Source organism: Colletotrichum paranaense (assembly GCF_030867605.1).
Source record: "Colletotrichum paranaense strain IMI 384185 chromosome Unknown Scaffold_10.1, whole genome shotgun sequence".
Classification (NCBI taxonomy): domain Eukaryota; kingdom Fungi; phylum Ascomycota; class Sordariomycetes; order Glomerellales; family Glomerellaceae; genus Colletotrichum; species Colletotrichum paranaense.
The window spans coordinates 673,287-694,473 of NW_026848968.1; the positions used below are offsets into that span (position 1 = coordinate 673,287).

Genomic DNA, 21,187 nt, shown 5'->3' on the forward strand with positions numbered 1-21,187 from the left:
ATGATGGGATGCAGGGGCCATCCTGTGGGCGGATGATGGCTTTATTTCATCTCATCTTTTTTGGCGTCTGCGCGAAGGTGTGTATGGAGGTATGGAGACTGTCAGGGGCGGGTTGGGCGTTATGCGCGCGTGGGATGAGGAGGTTGCGGGGTGGTTGGTGCGCTTGGTGAAGCTTTTTCGTCTTCATTTATCGTGGAGTTTATGAAGTTTCTTTGATTATTGTATCGGCCATGCTTTTTTCTACCTTGTTGCGCGATGTTGTGTAAAGTGAGATGATGAAGCTTCTACATCGCCGTGCTTATCTTTTGGGGATGCCGGGAAAAGTATGAACGGTGGGTTATTTAAAGTATCCGTACTTTGGGATGGTTTTGTCGTTTCGGTCCGGCGGGCAAGTCGAGTTTCCCGGATAAGGCTCCCGAGTGATCGAGATTGTCGGAGATGGCTGCGGAGCCGCACGTCTTCTGTCGCCGTGTAGCATCCATGTGATGTTGTCTTGCTGATTTTACGTCGCCGTGATGACGGCATTGGGAGTAGAGTAGGTAGAGTAGACTAATGGTATCTAATTCCTGGGTCAGTACGTCAGCAATTAGCACCCGCTCGTCCTCCCCATCTCTGTCAAGTGTCTGGTCGCGCGAGATCCCTTGGGTTGGTGATCCGGCCTGTCCCTCTCGGATCTTTCCGCCGTTAGTGGACGTGGCTTGTAGGTCGGTGTTGGTGTCATGTCATTCATGTAGCTATCATTGGTGCAGAGAGGATGAAGATGGGATGGGAGGGGTAGATCTCTGGGGGAGCAGAACTTGAGGCTGAAGCTTGTGTTGAGCTTGGCGTCTGCTAGGGCTGAGAGGATTACCGGTAGGGTCGGGCTTGATTTTAAGTTGGGCTGAAGTTGATCATCTTGGGTTGTGAGATCGGCGGGAAGGGCTTGAGATACATCCTCGCGTGAGAAGGGACCCGTAGGTGTGGTTTGGGTTTGGTGATCTACATTGTTGATCACGTCTGTGGGTTTAAGACGGGTTGCGCGCGACGCGCGGGGGCTTCTTTTGATGTACCCTTTTTATGACCTGGCTTTAGAAAAGAGTACTGGGCAGAGAGTTCCTGATACCTGTCCGATGCTAACAAGTTCTAGACTCAGTTTCTTCGAGTAATATTGCCACTGTTGTTCCATCTAGGGGAGTTCTTGGGTGCGGAAGGTGTTGTTGCCCGGGTTGTCAGTTCACGATTTGTCTTGCCGCCTGCTCGCATCACATCGTTGCGCCGGAAATGCGATGTTCGCCGCGCTTGATGGCTACTTAGGCGGCTCTCCTTTGCGCCGACTATACTTTATTCTACATTTCTTCACTCAAAGAGCAAATGGTATCTCTTCAGTTATATTCTATTCGGCCTCCCTAGCCTCCTAGGGTCTTACTATCATCAACGTCCCTTCCTCGACCCGCAAATTAAGGCAGTTTCAGCACAGGAGAAACGGCAGGCAAACACAGGCGTGTTGTTTGATTCGTTTAGTACATTGAATCTGATCCATCATCAGATTCGACAAAGCAGGACCAAGTGATGTGTGAGTAGTCTCTCGTGCCAATTGCACCCCATGTAATTCATGAAGTCGCGCGCCCTTCACCACCACCGCGTCTCGCACCAAAACGCACATCCTAGGCTGCACTTCTATGTTCCTTTGGAATGACGATACAGTCCCTGGAAATTCGGACACAGCGCACAGAATCTCTAACATCTAAATCTAAAGTTTTTTCCACTGATCAATTCCATAGAAATCTCGAAGACGATACTTGGAACTCCTCAGCAAGCCAACCCGCTTGCCTAGATAAATCAGCATACAACATACCTCTCAAGACGTGAAAATCAAGCCCACAACCTCGTCTAAACTACTCAAAACGAACCAAAACAAGACCCAGTACTGACCTTCATCAAAAACTACTCATTCACCACATACCAGCACCCAAAACCCCCCAAAAACAAAAGATTGCGTCGAGGGGGAATCGAACCCCCGGCTCCCCGACGCTGCTTGATGGCAACGGAGAATTTTACCACTAAACCATCGACGCTGGATGATTGAGAATCGCTTGAAGCGACTCTGGTTGGGGACGAGGGCGAGGGAGAGGGCTCTTGTTTGATTGTTGCGTGGGAGGGGCTATTGCGGAGGATGAGGGTTTTCGTGAGGATTTTTGAGGGGCGGGGCGCGGGGCAGGGACGGATGCATGGAGGGGCAGAGATGGGGTCGATGGTGGGGCTGAGAATTGGGAATGATGAGGGTTTGGAGAGTTGTGGTATTGTGGTTGACAGCCTTCAGGTCTTGAAAATGTCCTTCGCTGTTCTGCTTCGGGAAGTGCTGTTTGTGGTTTGATGTTGGCTTTGAGAGGTTGTGAAGTAAGGGGGCGTGATGAGAGTAGTAGAAGTATTGCGTTCAAGCTTCCTCGGGCCTACTTGCACGACTTCGATGCCTTTGAGACGTTCGAGTCTTTGGTACATAAGGGCTATTTGGCAAGTATGGCTGAGGCTTTTGGAGGGGGTAGGATATAAGCGGCCAGAAAGTCCTGCTCACAGCCTCTTACAGTCATTTTAGATGCAAAAAGCTTTTGGCGAGTTTCATGGTTTAAAAAAAATATCTTTGTCTGTGTAAAAAAGCAACGCTGCCTCTGATCGAGGGATCTATGAGAGTCTCAGTGCCCCCCGTTATGCTACCGTAGATCCGCTACTGAATAGCTTCAATAGCGTTGCGGGAATGAGGCGAAGTATTGCCTCGATGCTTCCATGTAGCAGGATAGAAAATGCGACGATGCCGCCTCGCAAGTGGAAGCAAAACAGAAAGGCAAAAAGCAGAATCCCCGTGAAATCAAATCCCCCAAACTCATTCTCAAACTCCCCATCCAGATGCCGATTCATCAAGCCGGCTCCGACTTGATGCCATCTGGGAGCAATGCCTTCTTCTCGTCCTCCGAAAGCATAGGCATCTCCTTGACGTCCTCGAGGGCCTCTCTCTTAATTATCACCTGACTCTCCTCCTCAACAGTACCATCAGTCTCATCAGCCTCGTTGGGCGCCGCTTCTTCGAAATCGTCCAGAGGAAGCGCACCGGGAAGGCAGATGAAGACTTTGGCCCATTCAGACCGCCAAGTGGCAATGACGGTGGAAAGCGTCTGCTGAGTTACATTGCTCATCCTCGTCGAAGGTTGCGTCTTAGTCTTCTTCGCGTAAAGACCCTTCGCAATGCGGTTCAGCTCAGCCTTGATGAGCGTACTACAGCCACGCTGGGGATGTTTCCAAAGATTCGAGATGTCTGCAGAGACTTTCTTTATGTCGGCTGTGAGGTCTTTCTCCAAGTCGTTGCGTACCGTCTCGAACATGGTGAAGCCGACATCGTTTGCGTGCTTGATTACGTCCTCTATCTGCTTCGCCATCAACCCCTTGCCTGCTTCAATGTCAGTCACGATTCTTTTTAATGAGAATTGCATTATCATATTACATACCAGTGTGCTTGATCGCCGCCTCGAAACCTGGCTTCATCATCAACGCCAAAGACCTCTGTACAGGCTCTCTCTTCGCTCTCGATGATGTCTGGAATTGCGTGACGCGCTCACGCACATCTGCCACATACTTCTCGACGAGGTGATCCAGCTTGAAGGCGCTAGCCTTCACCAGCTCTCGGAACGATATTGGGAGCGAATCGTTGTCGTTAAGCTCCTCTAGCCATACAGCAAGGGTTCCAAGACCCGCTCCTCGAATCTTCCCTTTCAATGCCGGGATTCGACGAGTGAACTGATAGGCCCATTGATCAAAATGGCCTTGCCAGAAAGCATGAGACCTGCTGGATTGTCAACACATATCACCTGGCGACATAAACGTTGGGGAGAGTCTTACACGTCCTCAATCCAGAAGATAGTAGACTTTGGCTGTCCGTTCTTTGCACGACGAATGAAAGGACCACCATTTCTCCTGACGCAAGCTCGGTAAGTAGACCAAAAGGTCTTCTCGTGTCGTGAAGATGCAGCAACATTTGCTCTGGGATTCTTCTTTTCCCACCCCTTCACTGCTCGGTTAAACAGGTCGACGGTTCGCTCGAGCTCTGGCTGATCTTTTGCTTTAGATTGTCTAGCAAGATGGGTCCTCTTCAAAGAGAGTTTCCGTAATGGCTGCATGGCTGCGAGATTTTTCTGAATTGTGGTGCGAACTCTAGAATTCATAGACTTCGTATGTAGAAGATTAGCACTGACATGAAACGCAAACTCAAACGTTTATGAACTTACCTCGTTCAGGTTATTGCAGAGAATGTCCATGTTGCTCTCCAATTCGATCTTCTGATCGCTAGAGAATCTTGGATACGCTGCATGATGGTCATTCTGGTTCCATCCATCCACAGCATCAAAGAGGACCTGCATATGGTGAATGTCTCCATCTACCCACTCTTCTCGGTACGGGAGAGAAACTTGGTGTAGCCAGTCTTCCAAGTCCGGGATGCCAGTAGAGTGTCGGTCGGGGAATCCATCAGAGTGGCTTGTCTTGTCTCTCAACCTCAAAGCCTGAAAAGCTCTGCTGCTGACAGGGAAGACTGAAGGCAGAGTATCAGCTGATGCTGACGCGCGCGACTTCTTGTTCTTGTTTCTGGTGGATAAGAGGTTATCCGTCACCCTTTGCTTCAATATCTTATTTCGCTCCACAATACACTTCTGCCTGCGAAGCGACTTGAGTGTTCCCGTGCTGAGATGGGACAGATCATAGTCTGGTCCATCACTGTCCATTCTTTGTCTCACGGCGCTTCGGCCCTGTACGCCGTCAGCACGAGGACGCTTCTCACCTGCTGAGCAACTCATATCCACGGCATTGCCATAGATGGTATCGTCTCCGCTTTCTGCTTCTTCATCATCGTCATCTCCACCGCGCCTGTCGATCTCGTCGCAGATTGCCAGGATCTCCAGGGTGGGAAACTCGCTCTCCGCGGCCAAGTCATCAATGTCATCTGTCTTGGTTATGGCAACGCAAAGAGAATCACCCTTGAGCATGTTATCCATGTCCAAGAACATAGTATCTCGCTCCGAGAGGACAAGGTCAGCCGCTGCTCTGTTGTCAGCAGCCCTCGTTGCGGGTGTCACAACGATCCTCTTCTCAAGACGGTAGAGATAACTGCGTGCAATTTGGGCGCGGGATTCAAGAGCATCCATAACACCTGGCAAATCGACGAGCTTTAGTCCATGCCGGAGTATGTCGGCCTTCAAGAATATTTCCACTTGCTCAACTAAAGGCCAATATTTTGTGGGCGATGCCACTTCTTTCGAGCTGGAGACGTAGGGCTTCAGCACGGCCAAGAATTCTTTCCTCTTGACGGCTTTGACGAGCTTGGAAGTGCTCGTCGCCCGATCGCCTCGTCCGCTTCTAAAAATGTCAGCAAAGGCAGACGAATTCGCAATGATCTGTGCTGGAGATGACTTTCTGATTGCCTCTAGACTGAGCCTCGACCAGTTGGCGACATTTCTCATCTGCCGTTGTGCTTGAGCACGTCGTTCTTCGTATTCTTGATCTGGGTGCTCTCCCTGGGTGTGGCTGGTCTCCTCCAGGTCACTCAACTCGTACTTGAGTGCATCCAGTTCTGCTTCGACTGTCTCGTAAGACTTGAACGTGATATGAGCACGGAAGTTCTTGCCATTGGAGACGTCATCATTCCACCCGAAGATGCAAACAGCTGCCGTGCAGGCTTCTGAGCTGCTGGTTGGCACGATGTTGCACCCGAGAAGTGCGTTGATGAGGGAGCTCTTCCCCAGACCAGTTTCACCTATGACACCGACAAGGATCTCTCGGGACTTCGGTGCCTCGTTCAGAAGATCTGATAATGTGTGAGCAAAGCCTGAAGAGAAATGAATCTTGATAAAGCCCGGAATACTCACTCAAACTAGCAACCCACTCTTGTAGACCTTGTTGGGTCCTTCCAATCGCATCTGCATGAAGGGCAGGCTTGGCGATTTCCAACTGTGATACACCCAGCGCCCTAGCCTCTTCTTTCTTCGCGACTCTCGGACCAATGCCGGAAAGAACTGTCCCATGTACATTTGCCATGATGGGAAAGATAGTTAGGAGGTTGTGTGAGTGTAGGAAGGTAGTCTCATAGGACTGGCACTGCGCGAGTGGCGTTGTAGCTGAATAGAAAGGAGATCGAAATGAAATTGATAGCCTGGTATGATTAGACTTGTATCGGGATAGATAGATGAATGAAGTGAATGAGGCTGATAGTTGGCAGTGTGAATTTGTGGAAGTACTAGAGTGTGGAAGTGTGGAGGTGTGGTGTGGAAGTGAGAAAGAGTCGAAGCAGAGAAAGCCAGGGAAAGATAGGTTTATATATGAGAGAGGACGGAGGCCCAGACGGGAGTGAGAGCAGGAAGGACTGACTTCCAAAGGCAGGTGCTCAAAATTCGGATTGGTTGAGAAGGAGCCCGCCAGAATTGAGAGAGTTGTGGATGTGAAGTAAAAGATGAAGGATGTAAGAGAGAAAATTAGGCTATAAGGAAGCCGTGGAGTTTTGCGGTATGATAAATCCTGCAGGAGGGAAAAATGAGGTATCCGAGACTACAACCTCATGTGTGATGGAAGTCAGCGGCAATGAGGATTGCTCCTATGTCAGGCCAATTTGACCTCAGAATACCCTCAAGGTCACTCGTTTCAACGAAACGGCTCAAAGGACTGTCGATATAAGTGTGTCATCACCTGACTGACGAAGATGTTTGATTATAATGCTGATTGGGGTATTTCTTATCCTTCGAGACGTTACCAAAGCGTCTCCCTTCTTGGGTATATGGATCCATCTTCTGGTCCTCAACTTTCATCACGCCTTCTAACATAGGAAGGATATATCCCTTCCCTTCGCTCCTGCAGTGTACATAGATTCTGATATGACCATCCGCTCCTTCCGTCTTACCCAAGGTTCCTAATTGCCCGGATGGGAAAGAGAATTGCTCCGTGCAAGTCTACCAGCGTGGCTTGACTGATCTCACCTTTGGCTTCTTGACTTCTGCTTTGGGTTCCGATGCTCCTTTGACATCGGCCTTGGGTGTAGTCTCGGCTGTCGTACCGACACGCTGGGGCTTAGATCCGCCTTCAACTTTGGCCAAAGGTGAAGTCAAACCGGCCTCGTTGACGACCTTGGCGGGGGCTACCGACTTGACGGCAGAATTGTCCCGAGAGCCAGATCCAGAACCGACCTTGGGTGTCGCCCTGAGCTGGGCAGTGAAGTCGGCTGCAGTCATGGGCGTGGCTACATCTTTGGCGGAGCGCCTAGGTGTGGCTTTCGCTTTGGCTTTGATTGTGGGCCATTTAGGGGCTTCAGCCTTCCTGTCGACCTTGATCGTAGGTATGGGCTTGATGGCGGCGCTGTCCCAAGCACTGGGTGAGGACACGGCTCGAGGTACTGCCATGAGCTGGGCGGTGAAGTCGGCCGAGCTCATGGGCGCCGCTGTAGACCTTGGCATGGTTGTACTGCTGCTCCCAAACCCGACTCCGCGTTCTGCCCCGACCTCTGCCGTCTTATCCCTGGGTTCATCGAAGCCTTGCATCTCCCGCTGGAGTCTCTCCTGAATAATTCTCGCCCGCTCAGCCTTGGCCCGTATATACCCCTCCCTCGCCTCCTCCTCTAGCCTGAATTGCTCCTGTACAAGCTCCTCCCGGCGCTCCTCCTCCCTCCTCTTCCTATCGAGCCTCCTTTTCTCCGCAGATACCTCGGCGACCTTTTCTGCGGAGGGATACTCGGCCATGTACGCCTGCAGCTTCCATAGGTACAGCTGCAGCGGAATCGACCGCTTCTTCTTGACGACGAAGAGCGAGCGCTCGCGGAACACGGGTATCTCCCGCAGCTTCGCGAGGTACTTTGGCCCCATGAGCCGCCCGATGTCGTAGATGGGCAGACTCTTTTCGTACTTTGCGTCTGGGACGTCATAGGTCGCAAACGGCTTTACTTTTCCTTCCTCCATCCACTCGTCCCACCGACTCTCCCCCGCGGGGATATTCGCCGCATCATACCACAGCAAACAGCTCCGCTTCTGGGCGTCGTGGACATCTTCCCACGTCTCGAGGGGCTGGATGCATGAGCTGTGCCCTTCGTCCGCCTCGACGTACCCAGTGACGTACTTCATGATATTCTTGCGCAGGTTCTCTAGAACAAAGTCGCCCATGTCCTGGCGCCAGACGAGGCGTTTGGGGATATCCGAGTTCATGACCTTTGGGTTCCTGCCGAGGAGGGTCCGCCAGCCGTCGCCGAAGGGAGTTTTGCCGCGTTTGCCTGCCATGGAGTCGATGACGGGTTTGCGGGAGACGACGTAAGCGGAGGGGGACTTGAGGAGGAGCTGGTCTGTTTCTTTTTGTTTTGCAATGGGGTCCTCGGGGAATTGTTTCTGGGGGATGGGAGGAAGAGATACGGCTCCAGAGCGGCTCCTTTCCTTTTTGGCGTTCTTCTCGGATCCGATTACGTTTGTGAAATGCTGCTCAAAGTCGTCTACTGCAGTGTCAAGGTTTTGGGGCTCTTTTTCGCTCTGCTTTTTGTATTCGACCTTCTCCTCTTCAGGTTTGGTGGATCCGGTCGTCTCTTCGAAACACTTGTTGGACTCGTCCTCTGCATTGTCGGCCTTCTTGGATTCGTCCTTCCCTGTGAAAGCTTTCCTCGGTTCACCATTTACTTCATTGAGCTCTTTAGAATCGTCCTTCCCCTGTTTAATAGCACCATTTTTCACATCATCAAACTTTTCTGAACGATTCTCCAGATTATCAAGCTTCCTAAGCTCCTCTTCCATGGCGTCTCTATGTGTCCACGATACTTCAACGTCGCCTGGTATAAACCAGTGCCCCTGGGTGTCCGGATTCGTAACAGCCTTGAAGTTTTGAAGAAAGTATTTCGGCAGAGATGTCCCCGTAACGGGGCAGAATCGGACAGGCGAGGCGAGAGCATGTACTGCAAGAGGTCCGTCACATCAGCATTCCGCTTCCTCGGAGTCCTCATACAAATAGGAGGGGGATTCCCGCTACTGACCGTACGGGTTCTGTTCCAACTTGACGCGGAACCTGCCCCCGTTGGGCAACTTGTTCATGACAATGAGCCTTGGGCTCTGCGTCTTCTTGTCTTTGCCCATCCTAGTCTTATACTTGTGTTTTCTCGGTGCCGCCCCAGACGAAGACAAAGAATAATCCCGGACCTTGTCGCTCTTGGATTTCGGTCTGGGCTTGGGCGTCCGGTACCTCGTGCGTACATCCATCCACACGGGGTCCATAACGGGCGAGATGGGCAGGTCGCCCGCGGACGTCTTGACCTTCTTGTTCTTCTTGTCGATCCGTACGTCTTTTGCGATTCCGTCGTGGCCTAGGACCTCTTGGATTCTCTTGGTGAAGTGCGCCTGTCTTTCCTCTGCCCTGCGCTTCGGCGCATCTCGTATCGCTTGTGCTTTTGCTTCTTTCTTCGATATTGGCGGTATTGGCGGTGCCCTACCCGCTGCCTTGGCTTCTCTTTCTCTTATGTACTTCTTGGACAGGAAAACGGGCCCCGGTCTGACCGGGGGGGTTGTGCCATAGCTTCTGTGAGAAGTTCGGGGCACTCGTCGAATGCCTGGGAATGGCTTCATCGCGGTCGAGGGGGAGACCCCCGAAGGAGGGAGCGATTGTCGCAAAGTGTCGCCAGTGTGGTCGTTTGGTCTCGCTTGGCTCGAAAAGAGAGGGAAATCGCTGGCTGCAATGGGTGCGCAATAGAACGGACGTTGGCAAGCCGCCCGGAGATTTCAAGATTCGGAAGGGGTCCCCGGAGTGGCGGCCTCGCTCAGGAATACGGGGCAGACGGAAAAAAAGAGCTTTACGCGCCTCGGGGCAATTTTTAGACGAGGACGCGTGGGGGAAGCTCGGAGCTCGGGGGCGCGCACAGGGGCCAACCAGCTTTCCCAGCGGACGTCACACCTCTCCCGCGTGCTTGTTGCCGTCGATTGCCGCTTTTTCGCATTCTTTCTACTTCGTTCCTCTTTGACACTGCAACACCACACATGCGCCATTGCTTTCGCACCCTCCGCCATGAACTGTCAAAGAACATTATTCCGAGCCCTGAGGGTCGTCCCGCGGCGGCAGCACGTCAGGGCCTTTTCAAACTTCCCATTGCCGGGCTTCCCTCCCGTCGCAGGAGGCGGTAGCAGCAGCCCACCTGTTGGAAACATCCCTCTGCCTTACATCACCGAGGTTTCGGTTCGTCTACCCATGGCTATTGGAAGATACTTTGGTCGCGAAAGCTAATTGATTAGTCGAATGGTTGGAGGACATGTTAGTACACCGCGACTGCTTCTGTAATTGGGTATCCCCCCCTCGCTGACCACACAGGTAGACGACATCTTTTCCAAGCTGCTTCAGGTACGATTCTATAGACCCTTCGAGATATCGCGCGCATCAGGCTGACACATGCATAGGAACGCATTGTCTGCCTCAATGGCGCGATCGACGATACCGTTTCCGCATCGATAGTAGCACAGCTCCTGTGGCTCGAGTCCGATAGCCCCGACAAGGCGATTACCATGTACATCAACTCTCCAGGAGGCTCAGTATCATCAGGTTCGACAGACACCCCGATGCGCAGTCAGAGATACAAGGGAAGGAACACAATGCTGACGAAGAGATAAAAGGGCTGGCCATCTACGACACAATGACATACATCAAATCACCAGTATCAACAGTCTGCCTCGGCGCGGCCTCCTCCATGGCAGCGCTGCTGCTGACGGGAGGCGAGGCGGGCAAGAGATACGCCCTGCCGCACAGCTCCGTCATGATCCACCAGCCGCTGGGCGGGACGCAGGGCCAGGCGTCGGACATTCTCATCTACGCGAACCAGATCCAGCGCATCCGCAAGCAGATTAACGAGATCATGAAGCGGCACATTAATAAGTCGTTTGGGCACGACAAGTACAGCCTGGAGGAGATTCACGACCTGATGGAGCGCGATAACTACCTGTCGGCGGAGGAGGCCAAGAGCATGGGTGTTATTGACGAGATTCTGACACGGAGGGAGGAGAAGGATCTCAAGGAGAAGGATTCGACGGAGGAGCACAAGACGAAGCCCTAAGTCCGTAAGGATTGTGGCCGATTGATATCCAGAGCTGATTTGTAACACCATTTCTATCCGTAGTGAAGCTACCTGGGTGTAATGGAGCTGAGCTGCGATTGCAGGAGAGGAATATGGAGGCAGCACGCGCGTTGCCGGGTAGCCGCGACCCACTTTCGGCGGGATCGGTGTAGAAAAGCGGGCCTCGTCCGGGACCGGAAGCATTCCGGGCTTATCGGAAATAACCATGAGGTAATCGGATGAGGTAAAGCTGGGATCGATGCCATCACACCTTGATGCTTCTCAGAGCTTGGAACATCTTCATTAGCAAAGACTATAGACTCTAGGGAAGTTCAGTTGACGATGAAATGCTTGAATTTGTGTTGTATTCGACCTCTGTTGGTGGTGTGGTTACAGTCGCACACCGTGGCTGACCTTGCTGACCTTGCACCCGACGCCGGTGGCTCACCTCGAGCTGTGCAGCAGAACGCAGCCAAATGGCACCAAACCTGGGGGGGAACGGAGCGTCGGAACCACAGCTGCGGCCAATTAGCGACGAGGTATTTCAATGCGGGGAGCACTCGGCGGGGAGCTCCAGAAATTTTAGGAGCCGACATCGCCCCAAATTGTGCCCCCCCCCCCTGTGGTTTTGGCTCTGGCTCTGGCTGCTAGCGGCTGCTCCAAAAAAACCATCAACGTCTCTTTGCTCGCCGTGTCCCTGTGACTGTCCCTGTGATCTCGGGTCTTTCTTCCACCGCACCTCTTTTTTCCTTTTCTTCGTGACTCACCTGGCATCAATATAAAAGAGGAAAAGAATCGAGGAAACAGATTCGAAAAAGGAGATCAATTGGGAACTCAATTGAACAACACTCTCTTACACACACCTCATCTTTCCCTTCCCTTCGACCCCTTCCGCTGCGTCGTCTCCTGGGGCTTGCCCAGTGATACCCTCGACGAAATGCTCTCCAGGTCCATCGCCCGCCAGTCACAAGCTCTTAGAGCTGCGACAAGGCGTCCTACCTTTGCCAGCCATGCGTAAGAAACTCCCAATGGACCATCAATGGCAAATAGCTAACTTCAGTATCTCTACAGACGTCTCCTCTCCTCCACCGCGCCCCGACGCGCCGACGAGAAGCTGAACAAGGTCTCGGCCAACATCACCCAGCCCAAATCCCAGGGCGCCTCCCAGGCCATGCTGTACGCCACCGGCCTGTCCGAGGACGACATGAACAAGGCCCAGGTCGGCATCTCGTCCGTCTGGTACGAGGGCAACCCCTGCAACATGCACCTGCTCGACCTCTCCAACCTCGTCCGCAAGTCCGTCAAGGACGCCGGCCTCATCCCCTACCAGTTCAACACCATTGGTGTCTCGGACGGCATCTCCATGGGCACAAAGGGCATGCGCTACTCCCTCCAGTCCCGCGAGATCATCGCCGACTCCATCGAGACCGTCATGAACGGACAGTGGTACGACGGAAACATCTCCCTGCCCGGCTGCGACAAGAACATGCCCGGCGTCGCCATCGCCATGGGCCGCGTCAACCGCCCCAGCATCATGGTCTACGGCGGCACCATCAAGCCCGGCTGCAGCAAGAGCGGCGAGTCCATTGATATCGTTTCCGCTTTCCAGGCCTACGGCCAGTACATTACCGGCGAGATCACGGAGGAGGAACGCTTCGACATCATCCGCAACGCCTGCCCCGGCTCCGGCGCCTGCGGTGGCATGTACACCGCGAACACAATGGCCACCGCCATCGAGACGCTCGGCCTGACGATGCCGCACAGCTCCAGCAGCCCCGCCGAGGATCCCGCCAAGAAGGCGGAGTGCGAGAACATTGGCTCTGCTATCAAGAACCTCCTCAAGGAGGACATTCGCCCGCGCGATATCATGACACGCCAGGCCTTTGAGAACGCCATGGTCGTCGTCAATATCCTCGGCGGCAGCACCAACGCCGTCCTCCACCTGCTCGCCATCGCCGACTCCGTCGGCATCAAGCTCACCGTCGACGACTTCCAGGCCGTCTCGGACCGCACGCCCTTCCTGGCTGACCTGAAGCCTTCTGGAAAGTACGTCATGGCCGACATGCACCGCATCGGCGGCACCCCCGGCCTGCTCAAGTTCCTCCTCAAGGAAGGCCTCATCGACGGCTCCGGCATTACCGTCACGGGTAAGACTATGAAGGAGAACGTCGCCAGCACGCCCGACTTCCCCGAGGACCAGCCCATCATCCGCCCCTTCAGCAACCCCATCAAGCCGACGGGCCACATCCAGATCCTGCGCGGCCAGCTCGCGCCCGGCGGCTCCGTCGGCAAGATCACCGGCAAGGAGGGCCTCGTCTTCACGGGTAAGGCGCGCGTGTTCGACGAGGAGGACGGCTTCATCGCCGCCCTGGAGCGCGGCGAGATCAAGCAGGGCGAGAAGACGGTCGTCATCATCCGCTACGAAGGGCCCAAGGGCGGCCCCGGCATGCCCGAGATGCTGAAGCCTAGCTCCGCCATCATGGGCGCCGGGCTGGGCAAGGACGTGGCGCTGTTGACGGACGGACGGTTCTCTGGCGGCTCGCACGGGTTCCTGATTGGGCATATCGTGCCTGAGGCGATGGAGGGCGGGCCGATTGGGTTGGTGCAGGACGGGGACGAGATCACGATTGACGCGGAGAAGAGGGTGATTGATACGAACGTGTCGGATGAGGTGATGGCGGAGCGGAGGGCCAAGTGGACGGCGCCGCCGCCCAAGTATACCAAGGGTACGCTGAAGAAGTATTCTGCTCTTGTGAGCGATGCTAGCTCTGGATGTGTCACGGACGGCAAGATCTGAGCTTTTCTGTCTGTGGGATGGAGAGCAGCGAGAAAAAGGAGAGGGAGAGAAGGAGGAGGAAGGATTCTCCTATTTTTGGTCAATTTTCTTTTTGGCGGAATTCAAAAAGGGAGCGGCGGGGTTTGTTTCCTCATTTTTTCTGCTAGAGGTTTCTTCTACACTGTTATACCATCTTCTTGTACGGCTTCGGAAAAGGTAGTCCCCCAAAATCGGAGTTTTGTTTACATGGTTTACCAAATTGCATGAAGAGGTGGTTCGCTGCTGTATAATTGGCCAGGAGTGTTGATATAAAAAGAAGGCAGAAGATTGTTCAACGTGAATGTCAATACTCGTGGTATACGTAAAAAACACTACAAAACGTCCACACCTGGATTACGTTTACACTTTTACACGACGGCTTCCCTCAGCGAAAGCTCGCCCATGCTGCTTTTTTTTTCGTTCTTCCCTTGCTTCTTGCCTCTCCGAACGATTCCTGGAAAGCATTGGCACGACAAGCGCCTCCGAAGCTCCTAGCTATGCAATAACACATACACCTCGCGGGGCAAAACGAAACAACGTAAAATGCACGACGGCCGCCAGCTTGCCAAACTACCGTTCGATTCCCCTTCTGCGCTTTACTTGGGTACTAGTCGGAGGCTTCGGTGTCGCTTGCTCACTTGCGCCCGTTCCACGCCTCGATAAAGGCAGCCTTATCCCGTAACGTCAACCCGACGCGCTTATTCCGACACAGCCTGGCCAGCGCCTCCCCAACCTTATCCAGCACGCGTTGTTCCTCGATCGAGAGCGCCGGCGCATCGCCGCCTCCGGCCCCGATTCTGCGTTGCGCGGTGTTCTCCCCAGAAGCAGCGGAGGACGAGACGCCGTTGGTCTGGGCGGCGGAGGAGTTGAGGATGCTCTCGGCGACGCGGACGCGGATGCAGGTCGTCGGGCGGGAGAGCAGGTCCCAGAGGAACTTGGCCCAGCGGCCGGGGATCGGGGTCGTCACGTCGGCGGGGGTGTAGCGGATGCTGACGGGGAAGATGTGGACTTCCGGGCTGACGGCGAGGAGGGAGGGCGTGAAGGGGAGGACGCCTTTTCCGTTTGTGGTGCCTCCTTCGGGGAAGACGGCGACGACGCGGTCCGGGTAGCGGGCGACGAGGGCGGCGAGGTCGGTGAGTTTTCGGGTTGCTGGCGGTGGTGCGAAGCGGACGGGGGAGAGGGCGTAGAAGACGGCGCGGAGGAGGGAGATTTGTTCTACCGATCTGGTGTTTGGGTAGGAGATTGTAAAGATGGGGTCGAAGATTGCGGCGAGGTAGACGGCGTCGATGGGGGATGTGAAGTTTGCGGCGATGACGGAGCCCGGGTGGGGGAAGCGCTGCGGGGGTTGGTCGGCGAGGGTGCCGCGGCGGACGCCGTCGAGCTGGAGGTCGACCCACCAGATGCCGGGGATGCCCATCATGCCCCAGAGGAGGACTTTGCGGACGGCGACGGGGAGGAAGGGGCATAGGTGCTGGAGGAAGAGGAAGTAGGTTGCTGCGTAGGTCAGGAAGAGGGGGAGGCGGATGAAGAAGAGGAAGGTGTGGAAGATTGAGGAGAGGGGAGAGAGGGCTGTTTTGACGGGGATGAAGGGCGAGATGCCCGAACCTGTTGGATGTTAGTCTGTAGAACAGTGAAGGTATCGCGATCAGTGGGTTGTCGTTACCTTTGTCGCGGAACTGGCTGAACTTCTCCATTGTGGGAGATGTGGTGGGAGGTGTGACGGTGGGATGAAATGGTCGTATAAGTCCAAGCTGATGGGGAGGGGTGGAGCGTAAGGTAAGGTAAGGTAGAGGCGGGTTGGTCACCGCGACATGAGGCTCCGGATCGCAACGGTCGTGGTGTTTTTTTGTTTAGATGGACCTTGGCGTACCAAGGGCGGGTCGACGCAAAGACGTTGAGAAGAACGAACAGACAGACCAGAGAAGGAGGGGAAAGCTGAAGAACAGAAAATGGAGTGAGACTCGGCAATAGCTGCTCTCGTGTCACGCAACTCAATGTTCCTCTGTGGTTCTCCCAGCACCGAGTTTCCCGGTCCGTTGGGAAAGGAGCAGCGAGACAACGAAATCTCAGATGCGACGTGAGCTGGCGAATGAGCTTCCCAACGTCATGGTGCGGCGGACGGCCAGCAGTGACATGTGAAATTTAAAGAATAAAAAGAAATAAAACAAAAAAAAAAAGGGAACCACCACGTTGCGTTGCGCCAGAGGTGGCTGCAGGATGGGGATGCAGTGGCACGCAGTGATAAGACGCGCGACCGCTTACCGAATCAGGACAGCTGCACCTGATTCTGCTGAGGTAAGCTGGCCTCCGGCGAAGCTTCGGATATTCTCATGACATCGAGCCTCAGGCAGCAAGACATGGAGTGACGATCCAGATACAGCCATGGTGATTACGTAAGGTACTACCTGGTGTTGGCGTCCCATGTCCGTCTTATGTCAGCGTTGCACAATTCCCGTTGCCCCGGGCAGCCGTCCCCACCCCCGGCTGTCACAAGTTGTGTGCGATTGTGGCAGCGTCTCGACTGTGTACACAATTCACAGTAAACACTCAGACCCTGGTGATGCACCTCTCCACCAGTCACGATTGACAACCCACACCCCTCCCCATACTGCAATCATAGCTGTGGGCTCTCTCTTTTTGTGAGCCATTCCCGCTGCTGCTGCTGCTGCTGCTCCTCCTTGCCGCATGCCTGCTCCAACTTCACAACGTCTTCTCCTACCGCGTCCAGAACCGGAGCGCTGCTCCTCGTGTCCCACATCATCATACCCGTTGTCGCTCGTCGCGTAGACAGCATCCTCAACATGGACACTGCGGAGAATACGGTATGTCTTGCATTCACATCCAGATCCGGGACATGAAGCTTTGGCGATGTCGCAAAGCTACAATTAATCAGAGCAGCGACAGAGCAAAGCCACGATGGACCATACGCAGCTAACAACATACCCCTTCACAGCAGCATCACTTCCGATCCTCCGTCATGCGACCTCACAGCAACCTCCCGCGACCAGGCGCCTTCACCTCTGGCCTCTCCGAAATGAACGAAGCGCAAAGCAACGCGCGCGCGCACCCGTCCATGATACCGCCGCCGGGCGCATCCAAGATTGGCTCCCTCAACAGCGCCATGAACCTGAAGAGGGAGGTCCCCAAGCCAGGTTGGTCTTACTACCCTCCCGGTTTGCGCTGGGATGACTGGTTGCGGCTGCTGACAGTGCCTTCTACAGCTGAGCATTCGGCTACCAAGCACCACAAGACCCTCGCCGAGAGGGCAGGCGAATACCCGACCAAGCCATCCTCGGCGGCGGCAGGCGCGGGTGCTTCTGGCATCGCCAGGGCCCCTTCTGTCAGGCGGGTGCCCGGGTCGACATTGGCAGAGGTAGGTTCCCCAGTTTCGTTGCCTTGCGTTGCCCATGTGTGAATCATCCACTTCGCACCTCATCCCGAACAACCGACGTCGAAACGTCCCGTCTCCTTGGACATGGCCCCCGAGTCGACTACGGCCTCCTGCATCGTTCTCCGGCTTGACGGTCTTCGGACGATCCTTTGGATAGCGGTGCACCTGTTTCGCTCTATACGGCATATCTGGCGGGCTGTCATCCAGGCCGCTTCTCGATCATTCCTCTGGCAAAGGCTGCTTGCGTCCTGCCCGCTTCCCTGGCACAAAAACACCCTCCGCCGACCACGCTCTCGTCCTCAAAACGGTCCTTCAATACCTACACCAACGTATATGCGAAGCGTCTCCGGTAGACTCCAATTGTGGCTGGGATTGCAAAGCGACGGCGACAACACACGTAGCTGCATTCGACTACTCCTAGACGCCGAGGTCCAAGACGCCGAATGCTACCAGGCCATGGAATGCGACGACAAGACGGATGACAGGGATGAGCTGCGTTTTGTACCGCCCAATGCTCGCTCACTACAACCACATGTCGTTTACATGCTGACTCGTAGCAGCTCAAAAACCCAGATAATATCAGACCTCGAAATGGGACGACGACATCACGATACAATCAGAACAGCAGCTTCTCCGCGAGCGTCGGCCCCCGAGGCCATGAACGTGCAAAATCCTCCCTTGCTCACTCAAAGTCGGTACACGGACAGTCCCGGACCCGAAACACCAATCCGCATACGAGACCGCGCACGGCATACGGTCATCGATCTGAGGAAGAGTTTGATGGACCAATAGAACAACAGCATGGTACGGCTCTGCATTCCCAGCGACTGAACTTTCTGCGACCCCTTGAATTTCAGCCTAGCAAGGCTAGACATGCCAGTCACACGTCCCAAATGCATTCGCACAGAGAAGTTTCTCTTAGCAGTCGGTTTGGCGCACTATCCATCAAGGACGACGCCAGTACGACAAGCTCAGCACAAGATGAAGATCAAGTGGTTTTCAGCCAATATGGAGGAGACACTAGCGTCAGTTCAATCTCGACCATGGCGAGCATCGCGACAGTGGACAATGCCACCATGCGCGCGCCATCGCGCAGGGCCATCACGAAACCGCCAGATCTGTCGCCCAAGAAGAGGCAGGCCAGTCGCATGACCGATCCTGTCACGCCTTCGCCAGATTCTAAGCGATCGAGGGCATTGATGGAAAGACTCGAAGAAACAATTATTGCCATCAAGGACTCGAGATCCCCAGCTAGATCCCCTTCTCCTTCTAGACTTCGTTTTCTCACAAAAGATTCTAACTTGACCCAATTCGTAGGCTGGGATGTTGAGGGCAGGGTTGCCGAGCTTGACTCGCAGTTTAAGCAGGTGAAGGAGTCAATGACTGTCATGCTCTCTGACAAGGAGTTGATGGACGAGCGAGTGGAGATGTACAAGAAGAGAAGTGAGTAGTAGTTCGGACGACGAGCTACCTTAGCGCGGACTGAACTAATCGGCTGGCAGTATCTGAACTCGAAGCGGAACGAGACAAACTCGAAGACCGCAATGGGAATTTCCAAAATGAAATCAACAACATGCGCGACCAGATGCAAAAACTGACAATTGAATCCGAGACGGAAAAACGCAGTCACAAGTATGAGCTCGAGGACGAAGCCCGGAAGCACCGCCATGAGCTGGACGAACTGCGACGCGAGCTCAAGGATGAGACACAACGAGCGGAGAAGAGTCACCGCGAGGCTTTGGATGCTCTTGAGCGACATTTCAAAGCCGAGATTGAGGAAGAGCGTCACCAGAAGTCTAGGGAGGTGCAAGATTTACGAACGCGGCTCGGCCATGAGCAGCAAGATCTCAACGCCATCCTTCAAAAGAAGGACAGAGAAGTGTCGGAAATGAGAGGCATAGTGGAGACGCTCAAGGGAGATTTGGACCGCGAGCAAAGTCTCAAAAAGGGACTCGAAGCCAGCATTTCGGAACTCTCTGCCTCCAACGTCACCCTCGAGGCCAAGATCAACTCGCTCAAGTCTCATGTCGAGTTTCTCGAGTCAGATAGTAAGGCTCAGTCAGACTCCTTCTCCAACATGGAAGCCAGATTGCAGGAAGCGCTCAAGGCGGCCCAAGTGGCCGAGGAGAAGCTCATCAAGGAGGAGACGGAACGCCGCGTCCTCTTCAACAAGTACCAGGAGCTCAAGGGCAATATCCGCGTCATGTGCAGAGTCCGTCCTGTACTCAGCTCGTCAGAGGGTACGCCGGCCAAGGTCACCTTCCCCGACGAGAAGACATCTGCCGAGATTGCATTGCAGACGCAGGAAGTCAACAGTTTCGGTGACGTGTCGAACAAGAACATCAACTTTGAGTTTGACAGGGTGTTCGACCCGTCGGCCCAGAACCAAGATGTGTTTGACGAGATTTCGCAGCTCGTGCAAAGCGCGCTCGACGGTTACAACGTGTGCATCTTTTGCTACGGCCAGACGGGATCTGGCAAGACGCACACCATGTCTTCTGCAGACGGCATGATTCCTCGCGCGACGCACATGATTTATGACACGGTCACCAAGCTGAAGGAGAAGCAGTGGACCTACAAGATGGAGGGCTCCTTTATTGAGGTGTACAACGAGGAGCTCAACGACTTGTTGACGCCCAACAGCCGCGAGTCGGACGGCAGGGTGCGCAAGCTCGAGATCCGACACGACGATGCCCGCAAGCAGACGGCAGTGCTCAACTGCAAGACTGTGTCTCTTGATTCGGCGGATACGGTGGAGGTGATGCTCGCTGAGGCGCAGAACAACCGGTCAGTGGCGGCTACCAAGGCCAACGAGCGGTCGTCGCGTTCGCACAGCGTCTTCATCCTCAAGCTGTCTGGTTACAACTCGGCAACGGGAGAGCGGTGCGAAGGTACACTGAACCTGGTGGATCTTGCGGGCTCTGAGCGGCTCAAACACTCGCAGGCCGAGGGCGCCAGGATGAGGGAGACACAGAACATCAACAAGTCTCTGTCGTGTCTCGGCGATGTGATTGAGGCGCTCGGCAAGAAGAGCGGGCACATCCCCTATCGCAACTCCAAGTTAACGCATCTGCTCCAGTACTCCCTTGGGGGTAACAGCAAGACGCTCATGTTTGTGATGGTCAGCCCGTTGGAGGCGCATCTGAAGGAGACGGTGACGAGTTTGCGTTTTGCTACCAAAGTGAGTTCGATGCGGCTGCAAATACCCATGTATGAGAGAAGCATGCTAACGCGAAGCAGGTTCATAATACCCACATTGGCACAGCCAAGGCTACGAAGAAGGCGTAGTAGACCGGCCGGATGGCTGATGAAGGCGTTCTTGGATCAGAGTCACGGTAACCGGGCCCGGCGTTGGAGGATTTATTGCGTGGCTGACGGGGCATTGTTGAAGCTGTATATCCTAGAAATACGTATGAGTACGATTTCGACATACAATACAAGCCCAAGGGCACTTTGTACACACTCAATTGGAGTATGAGAGTGATTGTGTGAAGCAATTGGGAGATGGCATCCACTCATCACCTCATGATAGAGATGTCAGCCGTGGGGAACTTAGGCGCTGAGGTAAGGCATTATGGCCTGAAGGTCCCTTCCTTCCAGGGATTGCCGACTTCCCTTGGCGCGCGTCAGGCGCGTCTCCCCGCTGCAACTGCCCGGCCGGACCTAACCTCCCCTGCCTGTGCCAATGCTCCAACCCCACCATCCATTACCTCACAAGCTCGCCCGCCCGACAACTTCCCGGCTTCCAGTCCCTTTTCCGACTTGGAAGGTCGATAGACGCCGGCCGAACCAACAACGACGTGAGACACAAAAGGGGCTGCCGACGCCCGTTGTCCATTGTTCGATGACTTTGTCGCCTGTGTTGCATTACAAGCAACGTTGTTTCGCGCAAATATTCTTTCTGACAATCAGT

The 21,187-nt window shown here is 54.4% G+C and overlaps 6 protein-coding genes across 6 annotated transcripts; 3 read left to right on the forward strand and 3 right to left on the reverse strand.

Annotated features, from left to right (window-relative positions):
* Positions 1-2,891: 2,891 nt before the first annotated feature.
* Positions 2,892-6,054, reverse strand: CPAR01_11901 (uncharacterized protein; the record flags this gene model as incomplete). The annotated part of the gene is made up of 5 exons (XM_060496159.1): positions 2,892-3,418; positions 3,477-3,811; positions 3,868-4,193; positions 4,254-5,824; positions 5,886-6,054. 5 exons carry the CDS (start codon positions 6,052-6,054, stop codon positions 2,892-2,894), a joined length of 2,928 nt encoding a protein of 975 aa, XP_060344944.1.
* Positions 6,055-6,959: 905 nt separating this feature from the next.
* Positions 6,960-9,596, reverse strand: CPAR01_11902 (uncharacterized protein; the record flags this gene model as incomplete). Its single annotated transcript, XM_060496160.1, has 2 exons — positions 6,960-8,932; positions 9,011-9,596. 2 exons carry the CDS (start codon positions 9,594-9,596, stop codon positions 6,960-6,962), a joined length of 2,559 nt encoding a protein of 852 aa, XP_060344945.1.
* A 436-nt stretch (positions 9,597-10,032) lies between these two features.
* Positions 10,033-11,068, forward strand: CPAR01_11903 (ATP-dependent Clp protease proteolytic subunit; the record flags this gene model as incomplete). The annotated part of the gene is made up of 5 exons (XM_060496161.1): positions 10,033-10,200; positions 10,257-10,275; positions 10,337-10,362; positions 10,419-10,560; positions 10,632-11,068. 5 exons carry the CDS (start codon positions 10,033-10,035, stop codon positions 11,066-11,068), a joined length of 792 nt encoding a protein of 263 aa, XP_060344946.1.
* Positions 11,069-12,005: 937 nt separating this feature from the next.
* On the forward strand, positions 12,006-13,865 carry CPAR01_11904 (dihydroxy-acid dehydratase; the record flags this gene model as incomplete). Its single annotated transcript, XM_060496162.1, has 2 exons — positions 12,006-12,082; positions 12,140-13,865. 2 exons carry the CDS (start codon positions 12,006-12,008, stop codon positions 13,863-13,865), a joined length of 1,803 nt encoding a protein of 600 aa, XP_060344947.1.
* A 652-nt stretch (positions 13,866-14,517) lies between these two features.
* Positions 14,518-15,577, reverse strand: CPAR01_11905 (acyltransferase; the record flags this gene model as incomplete). The annotated part of the gene is made up of 2 exons (XM_060496163.1): positions 14,518-15,488; positions 15,547-15,577. The coding sequence occupies 2 exons, from the start codon at positions 15,575-15,577 to the stop codon at positions 14,518-14,520; spliced, it is 1,002 nt and encodes a 333-aa protein (XP_060344948.1).
* A 300-nt stretch (positions 15,578-15,877) lies between these two features.
* On the forward strand, positions 15,878-20,562 carry CPAR01_11906 (kinesin motor domain-containing protein; the record flags this gene model as incomplete). The annotated part of the gene is made up of 7 exons (XM_060496164.1): positions 15,878-15,960; positions 16,612-16,705; positions 16,837-17,256; positions 17,482-17,775; positions 17,835-18,717; positions 18,777-20,455; positions 20,515-20,562. The coding sequence occupies 7 exons, from the start codon at positions 15,878-15,880 to the stop codon at positions 20,560-20,562; spliced, it is 3,501 nt and encodes a 1,166-aa protein (XP_060344949.1).
* Positions 20,563-21,187: the final 625 nt, after the last annotated feature.